At 52.4% G+C, this 21556-nt stretch overlaps 1 protein-coding gene across 6 annotated transcripts in view; it reads right to left on the bottom strand.

The window, feature by feature from the left end:
* PIP5K1C (phosphatidylinositol-4-phosphate 5-kinase type 1 gamma) overlaps window positions 1–21556 on the bottom strand; it is a 71967-nt gene that overhangs the window by 17159 nt on the left and 33252 nt on the right. For 5 of the 6 annotated variants that reach the window (XM_053580176.1, XM_053580184.1, XM_053580197.1 and 2 more), the window contains exons 2-8: window positions 16435–16466; window positions 14664–14756; window positions 10814–10944; window positions 9816–9933; window positions 5556–5708; window positions 2975–3274; window positions 1878–2083 (exon numbers count right to left, since the gene is read on the bottom strand). In XM_053580176.1, the coding sequence (XP_053436151.1) occupies window positions 1878–2083; window positions 2975–3274; window positions 5556–5708; window positions 9816–9933; window positions 10814–10944; window positions 14664–14756; window positions 16435–16466 (1033 nt within the window). Of the gene's footprint in view, window positions 1–1877; window positions 2084–2974; window positions 3275–5555; window positions 5709–9815; window positions 9934–10813; window positions 10945–14663; window positions 14757–16434; window positions 16467–17583; window positions 18386–21556 lie in introns of those variants that run through there. The other variant, XM_053580192.1, reaches the window with a different exon arrangement.

The raw sequence follows: 21556 nt of genomic DNA, 5'->3' as shown, positions 1-21556 counted from the left end.
AGCCTGCAGAGGCAGGAGGCCCCAGGCTTGAGGATCCTCTTGCTCCTGAGGAAGGCAGCTCAGCTGGCATCTGGGAGTCTCCATCCTGATGCCCCCACACACTTCCCAGCTCAAAGAAGGAGGCTGGGTGCTGCCAAGGGGCCCTGGATATGAGACATGGGGCACATGCCCCCCACAAACATAGTCTTTCACAGATACACACACATGTGCCCACACACAAGGCTCATCCAGGCAGGGCTCTGGGCTCTTGGGTACAGTTGGAGAGTTAACTGCATCCACACCCCACACAGTTAGTGAACCCACACAACAAGCAGCCATCCTAAAGCTACCACAACTGGACATCATTGGCCCAGACTTGGCGTGCCCTGCTCACTACACACCACATACCACTGGGCTCACCTGCTCCCTGCTGGGCCCCATGAAGACTCTACAAATGCCAACAAGGTCTCAGGGGAGCTGTATGGGGCCTCTGTTCATGCTGCCCTGCTCCTGCACCCCAGCCCCTAGTATGTCCCCTGGCAGCTGAGGGCCCAGTGCCACTGGAACTGGCTCCCAGGGCCAGGGTCAACCTTGGCTCTGTCCCCAGTTGGCTATGCACTTAGAACAGCTGCCCCAACCTTGGAACAGCTTTGTTTCCTCAGTTGGAAACGGGGGACTCTACCTTCCTGCTCCAAGCCCGGTGAAGACTGAACAAAGTAACTCAAGTAGAGGCTCCTGCCCATTCCTACAGAGTTGATACACAGTGACTAGGCTGTACTGTGACCAGGGGACAATCCTGACACTTTTGTATTGTTGATTCCTACCCCCAACTCCACCCCCCACAACAGAACACCAGCCAATGTCTGGGGACATTTATAGCTGTCATAACTGGGGAGGGGAAGCTCCTATATGGAATAGGTGGGAGACACTGCTTAGCACCCTGCAGTACCCAGGACAGCCCCACCCAGAGAATGACCCGGCCTCATGTCCACAGTGCCCTGGGAAAGATTATGGGTCTGTCTCCTGACCAAAGCCTGGGCCCCTGAGGGTGGGACCAGGTGACCCCCCCTCTCCCTGTGTCCAGCCAAGGTGCTCCAGACAAATGCTCCATGGCATCCGCCACTTCTCTCCAATCTGCAATCACATCTGTGGCAGCCACTTTCTTTGTGCAATCAGATTGCTCAATCCCACCACCATGTAGGTTTTGTTTTTTGCCACGAAAGGTCTACCTTATTCTTTTTTTTGAGACAGAGCCTCAAGCTGTCACCCTGGGTAGAGTGCTTGTGGCATCACAGCTCACAGCAACCTCCAACTCCTGGGCTCAAGCGATTCTCTTGCCTCTGCCTCCCAAGTAGCTGGGATCACAGGCGCCCGCCACAACGCCTGGCTATTTTTATTTTTGGTTGCAGCCGTCATTGTTGTTTGGTGGGGCCGGGCTGGATTCAAACCCACCAGCTCAGATGTATGTGACTGGCACCTTAGCCGCTTGAGCTACAGGCTGAGCCAGGTCTACCTTATTCTAAATCACATCTCCCTGTGAAGTCTTCCTACACCTTCTATCTTGTTCCACTTTGGCGGCACACGGGCCCATATTGGGTGCAGTGGAGGGAAGCCACCTGTGTCCTTCTCATCTGCATGGCTGATGGCCTCAGCCCACCACTGACTGAGCCAAAATGCTCTGTGGCCTGGGTGCTCTAATTTCACCCCAAGGAGCCAGGCACAGAGCACCTTCTGGGCTCCCTGCTGCTCTACCCATTATGGACATCCCCATGACTCATACCCCTGGCCCTTGGCCTGATTTCACACCTGGTAAGGAGAAAGGACCGGGCCAGTGACTGGAGCCTGGTAGGGCACAAAAGAGGAGAGTGGAACTAGAGGGCTCCCCCCCGCCCACCTACGTGTCGTCTGATTCGATGGCCTCCCCACGTGCAGCCCCGCCCTGGATGGACTCCATGGCTGTAGAGTACAGTGCCTTCTGGCCCACAGGACGCTTCTCATCCGCAGTGCTCTGGGAGCCCTGGGCCTGCCGCTCACGCTCATGCTGGTCAATGTTGTGCACCCCCAGAAGTAGGCTGTAGTCCATGATCTTGAAGCTCTCCAGCACCTGCCGGGCAGGGGGGTGTGGTCAGCAGTCCCCATTCCAGACATGGGCTCCTATACCCCATGTGGGGACCCCGGACACCTCAGGCCATGGCTGGCAGTAGGTAGAACCCACCCATGTATATGGGGTTTGAGTGATCATCCTATGCCACTTGGGGACTCTGGTTATCTCAAGGGACCAGATGGGCCATGATCACTCCCTGGATAGCAAACTTGTATGTTGGGCCCAAGAGTGCAGGCTTCTGACCCAATGCCACGTCACCCCTGGGGCTGGGACAGACTTTTCTTCCCGGCTTTGGTCCTTTTGGAGACAGGGCCTGAACCTACACTTTGACTACCTCTCCTAAGGCCCAAGGGTGAGGATGTGCTCCGACCAGAGAAGTGGAAGCTAAGCTTACAGAAACTTGGGGCTCGGGGATAGGCCAGGGAAGCCAGGAGGCTCTTGACCCCGGGGTGGGGGGCTGGGTCAAGTTCTCAAGGGGTCTGGCAACTGGGGCAGAGTGAAGGACATGGGTGGCCCCAGGCTCTATCTACCCTTGATTAGTTGGGCCCCCTTTCCTCAGCTCTATCCCTTCTGGCTACTGGGGCCCTGACAGGCAAAGACACCCACTTTCACTGTAGCCTGCAGGGCCAGGGTACAATGGGTTCAGGACTGTGGCATCCTGAGATTGTGCTGTCCCCTGATGCAATCATCACCACATACATCAGTGACATCTGTGTGAGCTATTGTTGGGTGCACAGATATTCCCGGTCCCCAAGGTCTGGGAGGCAGGTTTTAGATTAAGGCTGCAAATACAGAGTTGCATGGTTCCCGCTTGGGATGGGGGCTGCTCTGGGCACTGGGGCAGGGCTGCTCCCGGGACAGGGCTAAGGCAGGGAGAGGGTGTGGCCTCACCAGACAGTCCCGCTGCAGTGTCTTGACCAGGGCACTGAAGGTATCGGCATCAAGCAGGAGCCCCTCGGGCATGTCCTGCATGAAGTCCAGGTCCTTGTAGGTAGGGATGCTCTTCTCTTTCTCCTTCTTGCTTGCCCGCCGCTTGTATGTAGAGCCCTTGAGGTCGAACTTGAGGTGCATCTTGACCACACGTGGTAAGACATTATTCATCACCACCACTCGGATGTTCTTGCCCCCTGACTGCACACAGTATAGCCCATAGAACTTGGGCAGCAGTGTCCGCGGGTTCTGGTTGAGGTTCTGTGGGCGATGGAAAGTGAGTTGAGGGGAGGCAGCTGGGCCATAGCGGGCAGCCTGGGACAGGAAGCCGTGGGCACCAGAGGGGCAAGGCAAAGGCTTACGACTACACTTGGCCCACAGGCTTCCGAGACTTGAGTGGCACCCCTACTCTGCCCCACATAGCAGGGTGGCCCAAATTTACTCTGTGAGCTCCAGGGGTTCTATTCCTACAGAGCCAGGCCCAAGGGAGGCAGTTCTGCTCCATCAGAGGCTCCCTGCTACCTATACAGACCAGGTATCACCCAACTGAGTACCCATCAGAGGTCTGGGGGCTGCAAGTGGTTACCCCTTAGAGGATGCTGACAGGGACAACCTGTTCTGTCCTCACACATGCCAGTGTTCGTTATGCTTTGTTTTAGACTAATCCCATTGGGTTCTCACTCCAGCATCCTGTCCCCTCTCTGCCCATATATAGGGTAAACAGGTGCCACCTGGATGAGGTGAGAGCTCCCCCAACCCCTCAAGGAAGAAGCCCTGGGAGACACTTTCAGAAGTGTCAAAGCCCTAGGGAAAAGTCCTGCCAGTGAAGGGAAGGGCCCTGCCTCCAGGCACCATCCTGGGCAGGGGTTGGCACATTACAGCCTATGGTCGAATCTGGCTGGTCATCTATTTTTGTATGGCTTTGAGCTCAGAATGGCTTTTCCTTTTTTTTTTTTTTTTAAAACAGAGTTTTACTGTGTCGCCCTCGGTAGAGTGCTATGACGTCACAGCTCACAGCAACCTCAAACTCTTGGGCTTAAGGCTCCTCTTGCCTCAGGCTCCCCAGTAGCTGAGACTACATGCGCCCGCCACAACGCCCGGCTATTTTTTGTTGCAGTTGTTATTGTTGTTTAGCAGGCCCGGCGGGGTTTGAACCCGCCAGCCCCATACATTGGGGCTGGTGCCCTAAGCACTGAGCTTCAGGTGCCAAGCCAGCTTTTTCATTTTTAAAAAGTTGAAAAATATCATAAGAAAAATAGTATTTTGTGACATATGAAGATGATATGGCATTCACACTTTGGCTTCTATAAATAAAGTTTTTTGTTTTTTTTTAAGACACAGAGTTTTGCTCTGTTCCCCAGGACTATGGTGCTGTAGCATCAGCCTAGCTCACAGCGACTTCAGATTCCTGGGCCCAAATGAACCTCCTGCTTCAGCCTCCCTAGTACCTGGGACTACAGGTGCCTCCCACCATGCTTGGCTAGTTTTTCTATTTTTAGTAGAGACTGGGTCTTGCTCTTGCTCAGGGTGGTCTCGAACTCCTGAGCTCAAGTGATCCTCCTGCCTTGGCCTCCCAGAGAGCTAGGATTATAGGAGTGAGCCACCCTCCCTGACCCCATAAAGTCTTACTGGCACACAGCCATGCTCCATCCATTCATGTGTTGTATAGGATGGCTCCTATGCCACTAACCATGAGCTGAACCATGCAGACAGATACTTCCCGGCCAAATGTTCCCCATCTGGCCCTTCACAGATCAAGTTTGCTGAGTCCTGATCTAGAGAAGCCAGAGTCTCACCCTAAGCATCACAAATGGCAGACGAAAGATGTCACAAAGGGGAAACTGAGACACAGGTTATGCTGAGATGCCCAGATGGGCAGCAGTGACTCAGGTCTGCCATTCAGGAGGTCCCCACCCTTGTCCAGATGATCACTGTACCCCAAAGGCTCAGACGACAGACCTGCTGTCTGAGGTTCTTGCCCCTCCCTCCCAGGGCCTGACATGCCCTTTCCACAGGGACTGAGAGGCAGACGGCACTGCCTGCATTAGCAGCTGGTCTTTTGTGAGACACCAGCTGGCAGCTCTTCCCCTTCATTTCTGTGACTGTGTCACCCTTGGGTTGCTCGGGCCTTGATGGCAGCTGAGGGAGCTGCCTATGGACTATAATTTCTGGGACTCACAACTCTCAGGGGTTGGGCAGGGTAGGGGGCTGGGCAGCCAGGTGAGTGTCAGCCACCAGAGCTGGTAGCTGTAGAAGGAGGGAAGGGTGGTCCTGAATACCTGGTAACAGGGCTCTTGAGGTTGCCTGGGTTGCCTGCCTGAGGGAGGCAATACATCTGATTGTATTACAATACTTGAACACCTGCCCACTCCCACCAGCCAGGGTAAAGGGGTCGGAGCAGAGTGGAGGGAGGGGCTGTGTGTGACAGTGAGTAGAGTGGGATAGGGGCTGGGGAGCTGGGCTAGGCCTTGCCAAGCCTTCCCCTACCTTTTCCCCTCCCCAAGCCCACCACCCTGCAGCATCTGGCAAGCAGGCCACATACCATGTAGTAGCCGGGGAGCAGCTTCTGCAAGAACTCGGCTTCCTTGTGCATCACAGTTTTGATGATGAACTCGTCATCGCTGGTGACATAGAAGAGGGAACCACTGGCGCCTGGGTTGGAGAGCTCGATCAGTGGCTCATTGCACAGGGAGTACTGAAAGGCAGAGGGCAGGTGGGCAGTAAGCAGGTCTGGGACAGACAGACAGGAGCTGGCTTTTCATCTGTCCAACAGCCCCAGGAACCAGTGACAGTCAGCTCCACTTACAGAAGAGGAAACAGAGGCTGATGGGGGTGGGGTGACTTGCCCAGGGCCATATGTCAAGGACCAGAATCGGGGCTAACTCTGTGGCTTGAGTGCTGACTGATGGCATGTTCCTCAGGCTGTCTCCCCTCTTGTTAGCATCAGACATCTGACTGTATTGCAGTGCTCATACACCTGCCTGAGACTTGTAGCTGGGTGTGTCTGCACCATCAGCTCTGTTTCAGTGAGGCATGAGCAGAACTGTGGAGTGAACTTCAGGGAAGGCTCCTTCAATGGGTGACAGACAGCTGGTGTACCTGCTTGTTTTTTTGCCTTTCTCTCTGTCCTATTTCCCTGTTGGAACACTGATGGGATAGCTGGAACCCCAGCAGCCATGTGGGACCATGACATGACTCTCAAAATGAAAGCTGTGTACCAATGACAGGAGAAAGAGAGAGGATGCTGTGTCTCTGAGACAGGGACAGTTCCCATCCTGGCTCCTGGCACACTCCAGCCCCCAGCATTCACCTCCCATCTCTCTTCCCCACTTTCTCCATTACTGACATTTGTTTCCCTATGTGATCACTCTCTCTCTTCCCCCATATACCCCTTTCAGCTATTAGATGGGAAACCTCATGGAGGCAGGTGTCTGTAAATTTCTTCACAGATACATAGTAGGTGCTATGTTAAGCAAGAAAGTGAAAATGAGACCCACAGACTGTCCTCTGGGCCCAGGGGTCTCTCTCCTATGGTTGGTACCCTTCCTGTGAGGTAAAGAGGCCCCCTGCAGAGCCCACAGTTGCTGTCCTCAGGTTACCTGAGATACGGAAGCCACAAGCAGCCTGAACGTTCCTTCACAAACCATTACAGCCTCTCCAAAATGGAAAAAGCTGCAGAATGGGTGTGTTCAATTTAATACAAAAGAAATCTATGAGAGAGTAAGTTCTGGAACCAAGAGGCCAATGGCAGCTGCCCTCAAGGAACAGGCCACACATGTAGATTTCCAGGCAGCAGCAGGACAACCCAGTATGGGACCCTTTTGTCAGTGCTGGGGATGAGGGACTCTTGGTGGCCATGCTGCTGGGCTAACCAAGGCCCACCTCTCCATGCTCCAGCTGACCAACTGGGAAGGTCTAAGGCCTACTGTTTTCAGCACCCCCATTTGACTTCTGTCTTCTCCTGTCCTGAGCTAGGGTTGACCCTTTCACTGGAAGTGGGGGGCTGTGGCCACAACCATCTAATCAAAGTGAAGCATGGGCAAACCCAACTCCCAGAGCCTCCCCACCTGTGGTCTTCACCGTTCTGGCTCAGGAACACTGGGCCACATGGGTAGAGGCAAAACATATGCCGTTCTGTACTCCTGCTGCCCAGGTCACAATCATGCCATGGCATGGACAGTGTGGGGGCTGCTACCTGCATCACACTACGATGGGCAAAACAAACCAGGGCTGAAGGGTCACCAGTTCAGAGCCACCATGCATACATAGGGAGCACACCAGACTTCTGAGGCTGGCTTGCTTTGATCAGGTTCTAGGTAAGACCTAGACATCTCCTGTCTCTGTTTTTATCTGTCTCTCCACTACTATGAACTATGCCATGAATTTCCACTTTGGCAATCAGACAACCAGTGTCAGGGTAACATGAGGGTCATTTCTTTTTATTTTGTTTTGGTCAGCAATTTTTATTAAGCGCATATCATGATACCTGGCAGTAGTAAGTACTCCATAAATAAATACGGAATATATTTTGATTAAACCCTCCAAGTGTAGTTTTTTTTTTTTTGAGACAGTGTCTCACTATATTGCCCTTGGTAGAGTGCTGTAGCATCACAGCTCAAAGCAACCTCAAACTCTTGGGCTTAAGCAATCCTCTTACCTCAGCCTCCCAAGTAGCTGGGACTATAGGTGCCTGCCACAACGCCCAGATATTTTTTTGTTGCAGTTGTTTTTAGCTGTTGTTTAGCTGACTTGGGCTGAGTTTGAACCTGCCACCCTTGGTGTATGTGGCTGGCACAGTAATCACTGTGCTACGGGCGCTGAGCCCAGAGCTACAAATCTTTATCACACTATTTTGTCTTTTGCAACCTTTTCCTGTGGTACGTTAAAATATAACTAATATGAAAAATTGTGAACTTTGAATTTAAATACAATAACAAATTTCTGTCATCTCTGGAATAACTGTCATCTCTCTTATAAGGCTTCTTTTAAAACCCCTCAGGGTCATTTCTATGCAAGAACACCAGGCTATACACACAAATCATTTGTCTTAATGGTGCTGGGACATTGCAATCAGGAGCCTGGACCTTGGTGAGAGGAACAGTGACTCCTGGGTACCCAAATGAGACAGGGGTCCTCTGTGGTTATGCATACCCTTGGCTGAAGAATGCAGTCTCAGTTGAGGACACAGGTTTCCCACAGACTAAACCAAATACATAGGCATAGTCAACCATCACCAAAGGCAGAAGCAAATGAAGCACCATGTGAGAGTCCAGTCACATTAGCAGAACCACATAGATGTATATTCCCAAGGACTATAGATGTTGCAATAAACAGATAACAGTAGTTCAAATGATTATAGAACCACTTGTCTATAGATTTTAAGTTTTCCCCTAACACAAAATTATAAAACAATGACCGGGAAGATTTGGAAAAAGACCACCCAGAGCTTTTAGATGTGAAGCTATGACTCATGAACTCAGGACAAAGCCTCAGTTAAGTGCCCTGTCTGCACACCTCTCTCTGACTCTTTTTTTTTTTTTTTTTTGAGACAGCACCTCAAGCTGTCGCCCTGGATAGAGTGACGTAGCATCACAGCTCACAGCAACCTCCAGCTCCTGGGCTCAAGCGATTCTCCTGCCTCAGCCTCCTGAGTAGCTGGGACTACAGGTGCCCACCACAATGCCTGGCTATTTTTGGTTGTAGTAGTCATTGTTGTTGGCAGGCCCAAGCTGGATTCGAACCCGCCAGCTCTGGTGTATGTGGCTGGTGCCTTAGCTACTTGAGCCACAGGCACTGAGCCTCTCTGTGACTCTTATAAGTCCTAATACCTCCAGCTCTTGGGCTTAAGCGATTCTCTTGCCTCAGCCTCCCAAGTAGCTGGGACTACAGGAGCCCACCACAATGCCTGGCTATTTGTTGCAGTTTGGCTAGAGCTGGATTTGAACCCGCCACCCTCGGTATATGGGGCCAGGGCCCTACTCACTGAACCACAGGTACCACACGATTTTGATTTTTCTAGTTTGAGAAAATAAAAACTATAGCCAAGGGCCGGGCATAGTGATTTACAGCTGTAATCCTCACTCTCTGGGAGGCCAAGGCAGGTGGATTGCTTGAGCTCAGGAGTTTGAGACCAACCCCGTCTCACCAACCTGAGCAAGAGCGAGAGAGACCCTATCTCTATTAACAACAGAAAAACTAGCCAGGTACAGGTTGTGGTGGGCACCTGTAGTCCCAGCTACTCAGGAGGCTGAGATAAAAGGATTGCCTGAGCCCAAGAGTTTGAGATTGCTATGAACAATGATGCCATAGCAATCTAGCCTGAAGCAACAAAGTGAGACTCTGTCTCACAAAACAAACAAACAAACAAAAAAACAACCAAAAAACCATAGCTAGAACCCAGGAGATCCAACTCTAAGCTAGTCCCCACTTCCCAATGTCAGGGCATGGGCATAACCATTATTTGTTTTAACCAACAAAACATGACAAAGGAGATGGGCAGTCAATATGGCCATATTGTGTGTCTGGCTACTGGAAGCCCCTTCATGCTTTTGGGAAGATGCCTAACCTGGCCCTTGGCCAGTGGCCAGCTAGCCAGACTCCTGCCAACATCAAGGGAATCTGTGGGAAGAACTTTCCCCAGGCAAGTCTCCTATGAGACCCTGGTCCTTGACTAGACTACAAACCTAAGCAAGGAACCTAGCTAAGCTGTACCCACAGTCCGACCTACAGAACCTCTGAGATCACAAATGTGCTGTTTGAAGCCAGTGCTATTTTGTTACACAGAAATAGCTGATACACTCACCAAGTAATCATCTGGTCGGATTCCAAACAGTTCTCGGAAGTAGCGGAAGGCGACTGGTGCATAAGTCTTGAACCGGAAGTCCTGGAAATGGTGGGCAGGGGTGAGATTGCTGCCTTCGCTATGGAGGAAGGAAATAGTGGACACTGTGAGGGACAGTAGCTTTTTGGGTACCTCTCTCTACTCCTCCTAATGGCCCTTCAGATGCCCCAAGGTGTCCTCTAAATGAACCGATCCCATAAGCAACATGGGGATCCTGACAGGACTATCCCCCAACCACCCTCCTTTCTTTCATTCCTAATGGAACCTACAATGTTGGCTGGACACATGGCTGCCAGAATAACTCATTGCCCAGCCTCTCTTGTAGATAGGTGTGGTCATGTGTCTGCACTCAGCTAATGAAACGTGAATGGGGCAGGAACAATGTATTATCTCCTGGTTGTGCCCTTAAAGCAGTGGTTCTCAACCTTCCAAACGCCACAGTTAATACAGTTCCTGTGGGTTGCAACCCACAGGTTGAGAACCGTTGCCTTAAAGGGAATGAATGGGCATGTTGTTCTCTTCCTTATTCTCTTCCTTCCTGCCACTGGAATGTAGACATGAAGGCAGAAGCTTGGGCAGCCACCTGGGATCACTGATTACAGAAGCTGCATGGGAAGACTCAGTCCCCCAGTCCCTGAGTCTGGCCCCCAGTAGTGGTGTACAGCCACTTTACCAGTCCTGGGTTGCCTACAGGTATTTTTGCATAAGAGAATTAACTTTGACCTTTTGTTTTTCCTGTTCTTTTAAAACTACTTGTACACTGAGTCTCTCCAATTCTGCATCAAGCTAACACACTGACTAACATGGAGTCAGAGCTCAAAGCCAAGAAGATGCCAGGAAAAGCCTTGGGCTATTTTTGGCAGAGAAGGGTCTATTTTGAGTCAGAATAATGTCTGTCTAGCAGGTAGCCCCCCAAAAGCTTCCCAGGGCTGCTTTTGCAGGGTGGGCTCTGGCCCTACCTGGGGAAGAAGATGCTCTCCACAACATAGAAGTCCTGCATGAGCACATCCCGCTCGGGCTTGGAGCTCAGGTTGCCCACGGTGTAGCCGATGCCCAACTGGATGGCCCCCTTCAGGGTGGAGGAGGTGGTCTGTGGGGAGACCTGGCATATCAGGACCCCTGGGGCTGTCCCTGACACAGCCCTACACCTCTGGCTATGCCAGGAGGGTAGTGGCCAATGTTCAGCCTACGGCTGACCCCCCAGCACCCACTCACACTTCCCCTGGGATCCCCAGCACAGCCACCTTTTAGACTGTGACCATTCTGCTGCCAGTCCAGGGGCAGAAACCAGGCCAGGAAGGCAAAGCCATCTACCCTCAGGCCACAGCACGACAGTGGCTCAGCCATCACTTTGAAGACATTTTGTACGGCCCAAAGCTTGTTTTTCAGAAAGGTTCCAGAAGGCCCTGGCATTTCACAACCACCCAACTAAGCAAGGGTTGGTTTACCTACAAGGTTTTGTCTTTTAGGTGGCCCAATGTACACAATGCCGGATCATGCTCATTTCCACAGCCTAAATTCTTTCTACCTGCTCTCCACATGACTGATAGGGCTAGACATACGGTGTGGGCTCCTCTGGAGATACTGTGTTAGCTCCCGTGAGGGGTCAGGCCAGGGCCTCCACACACTCAGCAGCGTTGGCTGTTTTCTTTCTTTCTTTCTTTCTTTTTGAGACAGGGTCTTGCTCTATTGCCTGGGGTAGAGTATAGGGGCATTATCACAGCTCACTATAGCCTGAGCTCAAGCAATCTTCCTGCCTCAGCCTCCATCATAGCTCACAGCAACCTCTAGCTCTTGGGCTTCTTAGGCGATTGTTTTGCCTCAGCCTCTTAAGTAGCTGGAGCTGTAGGCAGATGCTAACATGCCTGGCTATTTTTTCCTATTATTTTGTAGAGATAGAGGTCTCATTATGTTGCCCAGAATGGTCTTGAAATCCTGGCTTCAAGCAATCTTCCCCTCTCAGCCTCTCAAAGTGCTGGTGGGGTGAGCCACCACATCTGGCTGTTACTTTTATCATAGATATCATTATTAATGCTGCTATCACCGTGTGTTCTCAGTGAGTGTGCACCTTAACACTAAGGAAGATATCTCAGTCTCTCAGTCTCTGAGTCCGGCCCCCAGTGTTCTCCCGGAGGGTATGAGTAGGCAGAGAGTAAGTCGGGAGTTGGTCTTTACCAACAGGGCAAGGCCTTCCTTCCTTGTTGAGTGGCCTGATTCTTGGCTCACCTTCCCTAATAAACCACCCTGTGAGGGCCCCTCGCCTGGTCTCCATATTCCACTCCCTCAAGTTTCTGTGAACTAAGCAGACATTTGTTCAGAGAAGACACATAAATGTAAAGACACTCAACACTCTTGGGCATCCGAAGAAAGAGCAAATCAGCAAATCAGAGTCACAGAGAGACAATCATGAGTGCTGCTCAGAGTGTGGAGGAATGGCAGGCCTTGCCCACTGGTAGTGTGGGTGTAAAATGGGATAGCCACTGTGGAAAACAGATTGAAGTTTGTCAAAAGGTTAAACATAGAGTTATCATCTGACCCAGCAATCCCACTCCTCAGTACATATGCTTAAGAGAAAAACATACATCCACACAGAAACTTGTAAATGAATGTTCACAGCAACATCATTTGAATAGCCAAACAGAAACAACCCAACTGTCTGTCAGCAGATAAATGGACAAGCACAGCATGGTTTATCCATATAAGGGAACATTAGCTGCAAAAATGAAGGAGGCTCTGACACAGGCTTCAACATGGATGGACCTTGAGGACATCGTGCTCAGTGAGAAATGCAGACACAGAAGGACACACAGTGTGAGATTCCATTTATATGAAATGTCCAGAACAGGTAGATCCATGGGGACAGGAAATGGATCCATGGTCACCAGGGTATACAGAAGGGATGGGGAGTGGCTGTTGATGGGGATGGGCTTCCTTTTGGATCGTGAGAACATTCTGGAGTTAGATAGAAGTGGTGGTTACACAACTCTGTTAAAGTATCAGAAACCAGGCGGCGCCTGCGGCTCAGTGAGTAGGGCGCTGGCCCCATATTCCGAGGGTGGCGGGTTCAAACCCGGCCCTGGCCAAACTGCAACAAAAAATAGCTGGGTGTTGTGATGGGCACCTGTAGTCCCAGCTACTCAGGAGGCTGAGGCAAAAGAATCACCTAAGAAGCCCAAGAGCTGGAGGTTGTTGTGAGCTATGATGCCACAGCACTCTACCAAGGGCGACAAAGTAAAACTCTGTCTCTAAAAAAAAAAAAAAAGAAAAGAAAAAGAAAGTATCAGAACCATTCACTTGTATACTTTATTTTATTTTTGAGATATAGTCTTACCCTGTCACCCTTGGTAGAGGGCTGTGGCATCACAGCTCACAGAAACCTCAAACTATTGAGCTCAAGAGATCCTCTTTTTTTATTTCTTTTATTTTATTTTATTTATTTATTTTTTTTTTTTGTAGAGACAGAGTCTCACTTTATGGCCCTCGGTAGAGTGCCGTGGCGTCACACAGCTCACAGCAACCTCCAACTCCTGGGCGCTCAAGAGATCCTCTTAAATAATAATAATAATAAATTAATTTATTAAAAAAAAAAAAAAGAGAGATCCTCTTGTCTCAACTTCCCAAATAGCTGGGACTAAAAGTGCCTGCCACAATGTCTGGCTAGTTTTTTTTTTTTTTTTCCCAGACAGAGTCTCACTTCGTCATCCTCAGTAAAGTGCTATGGCGTCATAGCTCATAGCAACCTCAAACTCTTGGGCTCAAACAATTCTCTAGCCTCAGCCTCCCAAGTAGCTAGGACTACAGGTGCCCACCACAACGCCCGGCTATTTTTCAGAGACAGGATCTCACTATTGCTCAGGCAGGTCTCGAACTCCTGAGCTCAAGCAATCCACCTTCCTCGGCCTCCCAAGTGCAGGAATTACAGGCATGAGCCACCATGCCCAGCCTAGTTTTTCTATCTTTAGTAGTGACGGGATCTCACTCTTGTTCAGGCTGGTCTCAAACTCCTGAGCTCAAGAAATCCACCCGCGTTAGCCTCCCAGAGTGTTTGGATTACAGGCATGAGCCACTGTGCCTGGCCCTCCGTACACTTTAAAATGGTAAAATAGGGCGGCGCCTGTGGCTCAGTGAGTAGGGCGCAGGCCCCATATACCAAGGGTGGCAGGTTCAAACCCGGCCCTGGCCAAATTGCAACAAAAAAATAACTGGGCATTGTGGCAGGTGCCTGTAGTCCCAACTACTTGGGAGGCTGAGGCAAGAGAATCGCCTAAGCCCCGAGTTGGAGGTTGCTGTGAGCTGAGATACCACGGCATTCTACCGAGGGCCATAAAGTGAGACTCTGTCTCCACTAAAAAAAAAAAGGTGAAATATACAGTGTGTGAATTATAACTCAATAAAGCTGATGTTTTAAAAAAAAAGCCACACTGAGATAGGAGTATGAACTATAGCAGTCATACCTCCTGCCCACAAAGTTTGGGCCTGAGTGTCCCACCTGCTATCCAGGCAGGCTGTGAGCTTCTTCTCTCCAGATGAAGTACCAGGGCCGAGGTACTACCCAAGGTCACTCAATCTGAAGGTGGCTCAATGTAGCAGCCAGGCTGAGCTGTGGAGCATGTCACCCAGCTACGCAATGAGGACAGCTCAGTTTGGCAACCTCACCTAGGGACTGAGGGTCCACAAAAGCATCTCAAACCAGACATGGCCATAGCCCTGCCCTGAGCTTGAAAAGACCCTGTGTGAGCATGTGAGCTGGGTGCTTCCTCCCCTTCCCCACTGCCTCCCCGCCAAGCCAGCCAAGAGTAGCTAAGGAACCTTTTTATAGGTGGTTTCACCGGATGCATCCACACCTCGATGACCCAACTTCTTCCCATGGGCGGGGCCCGGCTGTCCAGTCATTGACAGGGCCTAGGAAGGAGGAAGCAGGAAAAATGAAGTCGCCAAGAAGGCATCACCACCAGGGCCAGCATACTCTGGAAGCCCTGGCAGGAAAGAGGCTTAGTCACTGGGCTCAGTGAGAGCATGTTGGGGCAGGGGGGAGGGACCAGAAACTCCAGGTGCAGCAGGAAGCCCCTCTCTGGCACTGCCCAGTGGGTAGTCAGGGCTCATACTATCTAACATAGGACACCATTACCAAGACCTCTGGCTTCTCCATAAAAGCAGGACAACCAGGCTGTCCCAGTCTGCTGTACTCACTGTGGACACTGGGGCTGGACCATCCATTCTCTGGGGTATCCTGGGCACTGCAAAATGCTCAGCGTGTCCCTGCCTCCACTCACCCCATACCAGAGCAGCCCCCAACCATGATAACCACAGATGTCCCCAGACATTCCCTGGTATCTCCAGAGGACAGGACTGCCTAGTGAGACTTCAGGCTGGAATGACTGCACACAGCAGCTCCTCCAGAGGCTCAGCTTCTGCTGGCTATACTGTGGGAGGATGTGAAGAAGGTCACTAGAGCCTGGAAGGGCACAAAAGCTAGCTCGTTAAGGGAGTACCTTCTGTGTACATCCAGGATCCCTGAAGCCCTCTCCCAGGTTGAATGAGGACTTGTCCACCCCACCCAGCCATTCCACCACCATGGGCTCTAGGAATCTTCAAGCACCCTTGCCCCTCTCTGGCCTTCCCAGCCATGATCTCTGCTCTGCTCAGCTCCCGCTAGCTCTCTTGCTGGTCACCAGGGGGCAGGCTTTTCCCAAGAACAGACCCCAAGCTGCTCTGCACCCCTGGCTGGCTCCCTGCCAACCCTCCCTACAGTGGACTTGAGCAAGGTCCCCAGCCAGGTGGATAGCACCATCCTAGCTTTCAGTGTTAGGACCACACCAGAACAACTTGCGTGGCAAGGAAGGACATGGCCACACTGACTCCTGCTACTGCAAGTCTTAGGGACACAATGTCCTGGGCTGCCACCAGAAAACACAGCTCACAGGCCCGCCCTTTGCTTCCAGCTTCAGCTTCCCAGAGGAAGGGTGACCTTCCTGCCTGTGCCCACTTTGAGCTGCAAATGGCCACAGCTGAGAAAAGCCTCTGGAACAGACTCCAGAAGGGATGGTGACGGTGGGCGGGAGCAGAAAGGACCGTGACCACGCACACAGGAACAGGTGCAGACAGCCTCATTGTGCATTTACACCCTGTGTAGCCAACAAGGGATGCTGTGACTGTTCTGGGGTGAAGGGCATGGGTGGAGCCAGTGGCCTGGGACTTTTCCCTCTAGGTGTTTTACTCCCTATCCCACCCTCTAGCCCCCAGTACCTTGGTGTCTAAACTCCATCACCAGCCACTATGAGTCTCATTAACATCAGGAACAATCCCTAAGGATGACACTTCCAGCTAAATCCATGGTCTGCCCATCTGGAGTGGATACATGTCAGTGTTGTGGCCTGGAACCAGAGAAGTTGTCCTCCCTGCAGTCTCCCCCTGCCCCCTGCAACTCTAGATGCCATCAGGATAGACACAGTGTTCACCCATCTGACTACACTGGGTAGCATTTGGAGCCTAGAGACATGCAGTGAGCTAGCTGCCCAAGGCCACATAGCTCAGATCAAGTTGGGATCCCCAGGACACTTCACCCCCTCTGGACACTCACCTCTGTTGGGGCCACCTTCTTCTGAGCCAAACCTGAGGGAGAGAAGTGAGACTTCAGAATGGAGACATGGCCATGTGGACCTGGGACTCTAGCCGCTTCCCCCTAACAGGCTCAGCCCACCTTCTTCAACTTTCTGAATCCCTGGAATTGACTCAAGTTGCCAGGTGACTGCCTTGGGAAAAATATGACAAGGTGGGGTGGTAGGGCCTGTGACAGTCACCTCAAATAGGGACTTCCGGGGCCTGTGATGGTCATCCCAGGCAGGGGCTACTGGGGCCTTTGAAAGTCACCCTAGGATGGGACCACTGGGGCTTGCAATGGTCACCCTAGCAGGAGCCGCTGAACTCCCACAGCAGGTAGGAGGTTTTGTAGCCTCAGGGGACAAGCAGCTACAATACCCAGGCTGGGCAAGGTGAGTGGACTTGGGTATCCACCGAGGCCAGGGTTGGGGCTGGAACCTGCCAGGAAAAGGAGCAGTAGGACGCAAACCTCCCCAACTCTGACTCCTGCACTGCCAGGGGTCAGGTCCTGGTAGCAGAAATGAATGACTGAACTAACAAAGTCTCATGCGCCCTGCCAGCAGGCATCAGGAGATGCACTGGTCACAGTGAAATCAAGTGACACTGTAGGAGGACCAGAGCACAGCCCACTGCCCAAGGGTCCTGTGGTGCCTTGGGGTGGGCCCAGGACCGAGGCATCTGTGGTCAGCTGGAAACTGCTGAGGTCCCTGGAGCTAGAGTGACAGCACCAGCCCTTTCTGTTCTGCTCCAGGGAGGGGTTTGTGGAAGGAAAAAGGAAGTGGCAGGAAGCTCATGAGGACACTCCCAGCACTGCTGCTCTCCTGGTCCCACAGCCTCGGTCAGGGGACTGAAGCGTGACCAGGCTAGTAGCTCTAGGGGACACCAGGGGCCTGCCGGGGTGGGGGAGTAAGTAAATTTCTCTCAGGACTTTCCCTCCCATCCCTATCCCCAATGTGGACCCTTGGGTCACCTACTAGCCTCTCTGGGCCTCAGGTCCTCATCTAGAAAACAGACTTCTATTAAGAATAATTTGTTCAAACAGTATGGTAGGCAGAATATGTTCCCCCCCACCCACCCAGCTTTCCACATTCTAATCCCTGGAATGGTCTTTGCAGCTGTGATTAAGGACCTTAATGGAGATGGCAGATCATCCTGGATAACCCAGGGGGTCCAGTGCCATCATGGGGTCCAAGGCGAGAGGAGGGTCAGAGGCACAGACTGGAAGATACTGCGCTGCTGGCTCTGAAGGTGGAGGAAGGGGCCTGAGCTGAGGGATGTGGGCGGCCTCTAGACACTGGAAAAGCAAAAGACGGGTTCTCCCCTGGAGCCCCCTAGAAGGGACCAGCCGTGCCACACCTTGACATTAGCCCGCAGAGGCCCATTTTAGACTTCTAATTCCAGAACTGTGAACTGAGAGATGTGTGCTGTCTTAGGCCAAGTCTGTGGTGATTTGTCATGGCAGCTGCAGGGCTCGAATTCTGGGTGTCCACACCAGAACTAGTCCCTGTCCTTGAGGAGAGTGGCTTGGAGTAACAGATGGGGGTGCAGATTGGCAAGGTGAGTCAACATCTCAGTCTGGGATGAAGAGGAGCAAGGGGAGGGAGTTTCAGGGAGGGGACAGCCAGAGCAAAGGTCCTGCAGGCAGGATGAGACCACTGTGCTTCTGTGTAGAACATGGCAGTGTCCTTCAGGGCTCAGCACAGAGGCTGCTGGTGACGGAGAGAATCTCCCTGTTGGCATTACAATGGCGGCATCATCCAGGCATTGTGGACTCACAGGGGCTGGCAACAGTGCAAAGCTGACAGTGCCAGGGATTTGTTCTGTTTTTACTTCACAGACGAGGAGACAACAGGTTAGAGTGATGCAGGATCCTGACCATGCCCTCTGGTCATGGCCTTGCTCACCTCACTGGGTACCCCAAGCCCCCACTCCCATCCCATGGCTCTATGCCATCACTGTGGGACTAGGTGCTTGGGCAGGCTCTCAGGTGGGCATGACCTTTCCCCTATGCCACCTGGGTACCTGCCAGGCATTCAGCCAAGGTTACAGATCCAGGAGAAACTGGCTGTGCTTGGGCCTGCTGCACACACGAGGGCCATTGTCCCCTCCGTCCTCTGGGCTGGGTGCCTGGCTAAGGCCAGAGGGGAGGTGGCTGTGTAGACAGAGCCATGCAGACAGGCAGGATAGGGGCCAGGACAATGTGGGCAAGAAACTGGCCAAGATTTGGGGAAGTGTTGGCCAGGCAGGAGATGAGCATAGAAGCCGTAGAGTGGGAAGGGCTATTGCTGCACAGGGAACCTGAGCTGGGTGTGGACACTGGCGAGGAGAGGAGAGAAGTCTTTCTTGCCTCTGGTAAATCATGGCCTTACACAGCCAGCGAAGGAACCAGAGAAGGGCTCCTCTGCTTTAAAGATGCTGAAAGTAGGGCCCAGAGAGAGTAATTAACTCACCTAAGGTCAAGTGGAACGAGAAGGAAATTAAAACCCAGGTCTGGGTCACAGACGCCCAGGCCCCATTCATCCTCTCTATACCATTGTCCCTGCCAGTGCCCCTGGCCTCTACCTGCATGTCCAACACCAGGGACACCCTGCTGCCTCAAAACCCCCAGCTACATGCACAGCACAGATGACTTGAAACTGTCAGCAGGGGAGGCCATGATTCTGCTCTATTGACACCGAGGCCAGTTTGAATCAGAAAGACATGGCAGACTGAAGGAGCCAGCTGCAAAGCTGCTTGGCCTGTCAGGTGCCTCTGATCAGACAGGGCTGGCGAGGGGAACTCTAAACTAAATCTGTTAAAGAGTGCTCAGACCCACACCATCCACCTGGGGGCACAGGACTTGAGAGTGTCCACCCCCCCCATTTTTTTTTTTTATAGACAGAGTTTCATTTTGTTGCCCTCAGTAGAGTGCTGTGGCATCACAGCTCACAGCAACCTCCAGCTCTTAGGCTTAGGCAATTCTCTTGCCTCAGCCTCCTGAATAGCTGGGACGACAGGCATCCACCACAATACCTGGCTATTTTTTTTGTTGCAGTTTGGCTGGGGCCAGGTTCGAACCCGCCACCCTCCCCTCAGTATATGGGGCCGGCCCCCTACTCACTGAGCCACAAGTGCCACCCTGTCCCCTCCAAATTTATGTTCTTACAGGAACCTCAGAACATGACCTTATATGGAAAGAATCTTTGCTGATGTCATTAGCTGGGATGAAGTTGTACTGGGGGGTAGGCCCCAGTCCAACAGGACTGATGTCCTTATAAGAAGAGAAGAGCTACAGGGACACCATGTGAGGATGGAGGCAGAGATCAGGGTGATGCTTTACGTGTCAAGGAACACCCAGGAGCTGGGAGAAGCCTGGGACAGACCATCATGGCCTCAGGAGGACCCAGCACTGCCCAAACCTTGACCTTGGACTTCAGAACCAAGCAAGAATAAACCCTGGTTTTCTAAGCTCCCCAGGTCGTAGGCCTTTGTTAGCAATCCCAGGACACTTGCACACCATGGCTCTCTGGTTCCCACGCCCAGGCAGGAGGGGTGATGTGTCTCTCAAGGTGACAAAAACAGCTGAAGGTCAGTTCCCCTTGAACCACTTGGGTGGCTCAGTGGATACTGCAGGGGTGACAGGTGGCTCATGGGGCCAGGGCAGGTAGTGGAGGGGACCCAGGGTGCTTCTGGAGGAATGTGCCACTGGGACAGCTGGCCTGTGCTCACAAGAGGGGGTGGAGGTAGAGGAGAGTGAGGAGACTGATGACTAAGGATTCCGGTTGCAGCATTTAACGGAAGGACGGAGCTGTCCTCAGCCAGAGCAGGACAGGGCGGGCCCTTATGTCTATGCTGAACGAGGCCGGGCATGCGAACAATGTCTGGGGTAGTGCCAAGAGTCTGGAGCTCTGCTCCTTGCCTGGGGATGCACTTTTTTTTTTTTTTGCAGTTTTTGGCCAGGGCTGGGTTTGAACCCAGCACCTCCGGCATATGGAGCCAGCACCCTACCCCCCCGAGCCACAGGCGCCGCCAGGGATGCCCCTTTTGGAGGACAGAGCCAGGTTGCTTCTGGGTCTCCTGGCTACAAGGCCTAACCCAAGTTTCAGCCTATCCAGAGCTGGTAGCAGTGGGGGTGGAAGGTGCTAGGAACTGCACAATATTTGTCTTGGCTGGCCGACAACAGAACAATTCACGGTTTTGCATCCAGGGGCTGAGGGAAGGAAAAGCAGAGAAGGCAGGAAGCCAGTGGTGGATGAAGTACGACACTCTAGACCTTGTCAGGGGCCCCAGGGAACCTTGTCAAAGGGAGAGTCCCCTTCCTGGCCCGCCTGGGGCTTCCCTAGCATGCCCTGTGGGTCCAGCACTGTGACCCTGACTCCACCCTCACAGAATGTCCCTCTTGCTGGGCGGATGTGGATGTTTCTCTGGGTAGCCTTGGCGCTCTGTGCATGGTCATGGCACCTATGAGGCTACAGCAGGGAAGGTGCCAGGCTCCTCTGTGGATCTGAGGTGAGGTCCCAGCAGGGTCTGCCCCTACCCAGGACTCTCCTGGGCTCCCTATCACTCCAGGAACAAGCTGAAACCTCTAGCCACTAGAGGACCTCTGTGTGAGGCCCTCTAGTCATGGCCTTGCTCACCTCACTGGGTACCTCAAGCACTCCTCCTCCCATGGCTCTACGCCATCACATGACTCCCCTTGTGTTGGCTAACAAAGCAGAGAGGACATAGAGAGGACTTGGCCCTACCAGGAACATGATGCACTGGGAGGCAGGGGGAGTAGGAGAGCTCAGGAATGGGCCAAGGGTCACAGACTGGTAGGTGGGGGCAGTGTCAGGAGAAGAGCAGGGCAGCCACCTCCGTCAGAGGCTCCTGGGAAATGCAACTCCAAGGAGAGGCAGGAGAGGATAGTCTGGGGTGGCCCAGAGCCAAAGCCTCAGTGCCAGCAGCCCAGGTGGGTAATTGGGTATTGCTTTTTCTCCAATGTTCAGTTCTTCGGAGCCCACCCCAAGCACAGAGCCTGGACATGACCAGCCCAGATAAAGGACTATCACGATGTTGAGGTGACTAATTATCTTCTGCATGAGCCACCCTGTTTTCGAGGAAATTAAGTTTTAAAAATAGTC

This window comes from Nycticebus coucang, chromosome 2 (genome assembly GCF_027406575.1).
Source record: "Nycticebus coucang isolate mNycCou1 chromosome 2, mNycCou1.pri, whole genome shotgun sequence".
Classification (NCBI taxonomy): Eukaryota; Metazoa; Chordata; class Mammalia; order Primates; family Lorisidae; genus Nycticebus; species Nycticebus coucang.
This window is presented reverse-complemented; position numbering and strand designations above follow the sequence as displayed.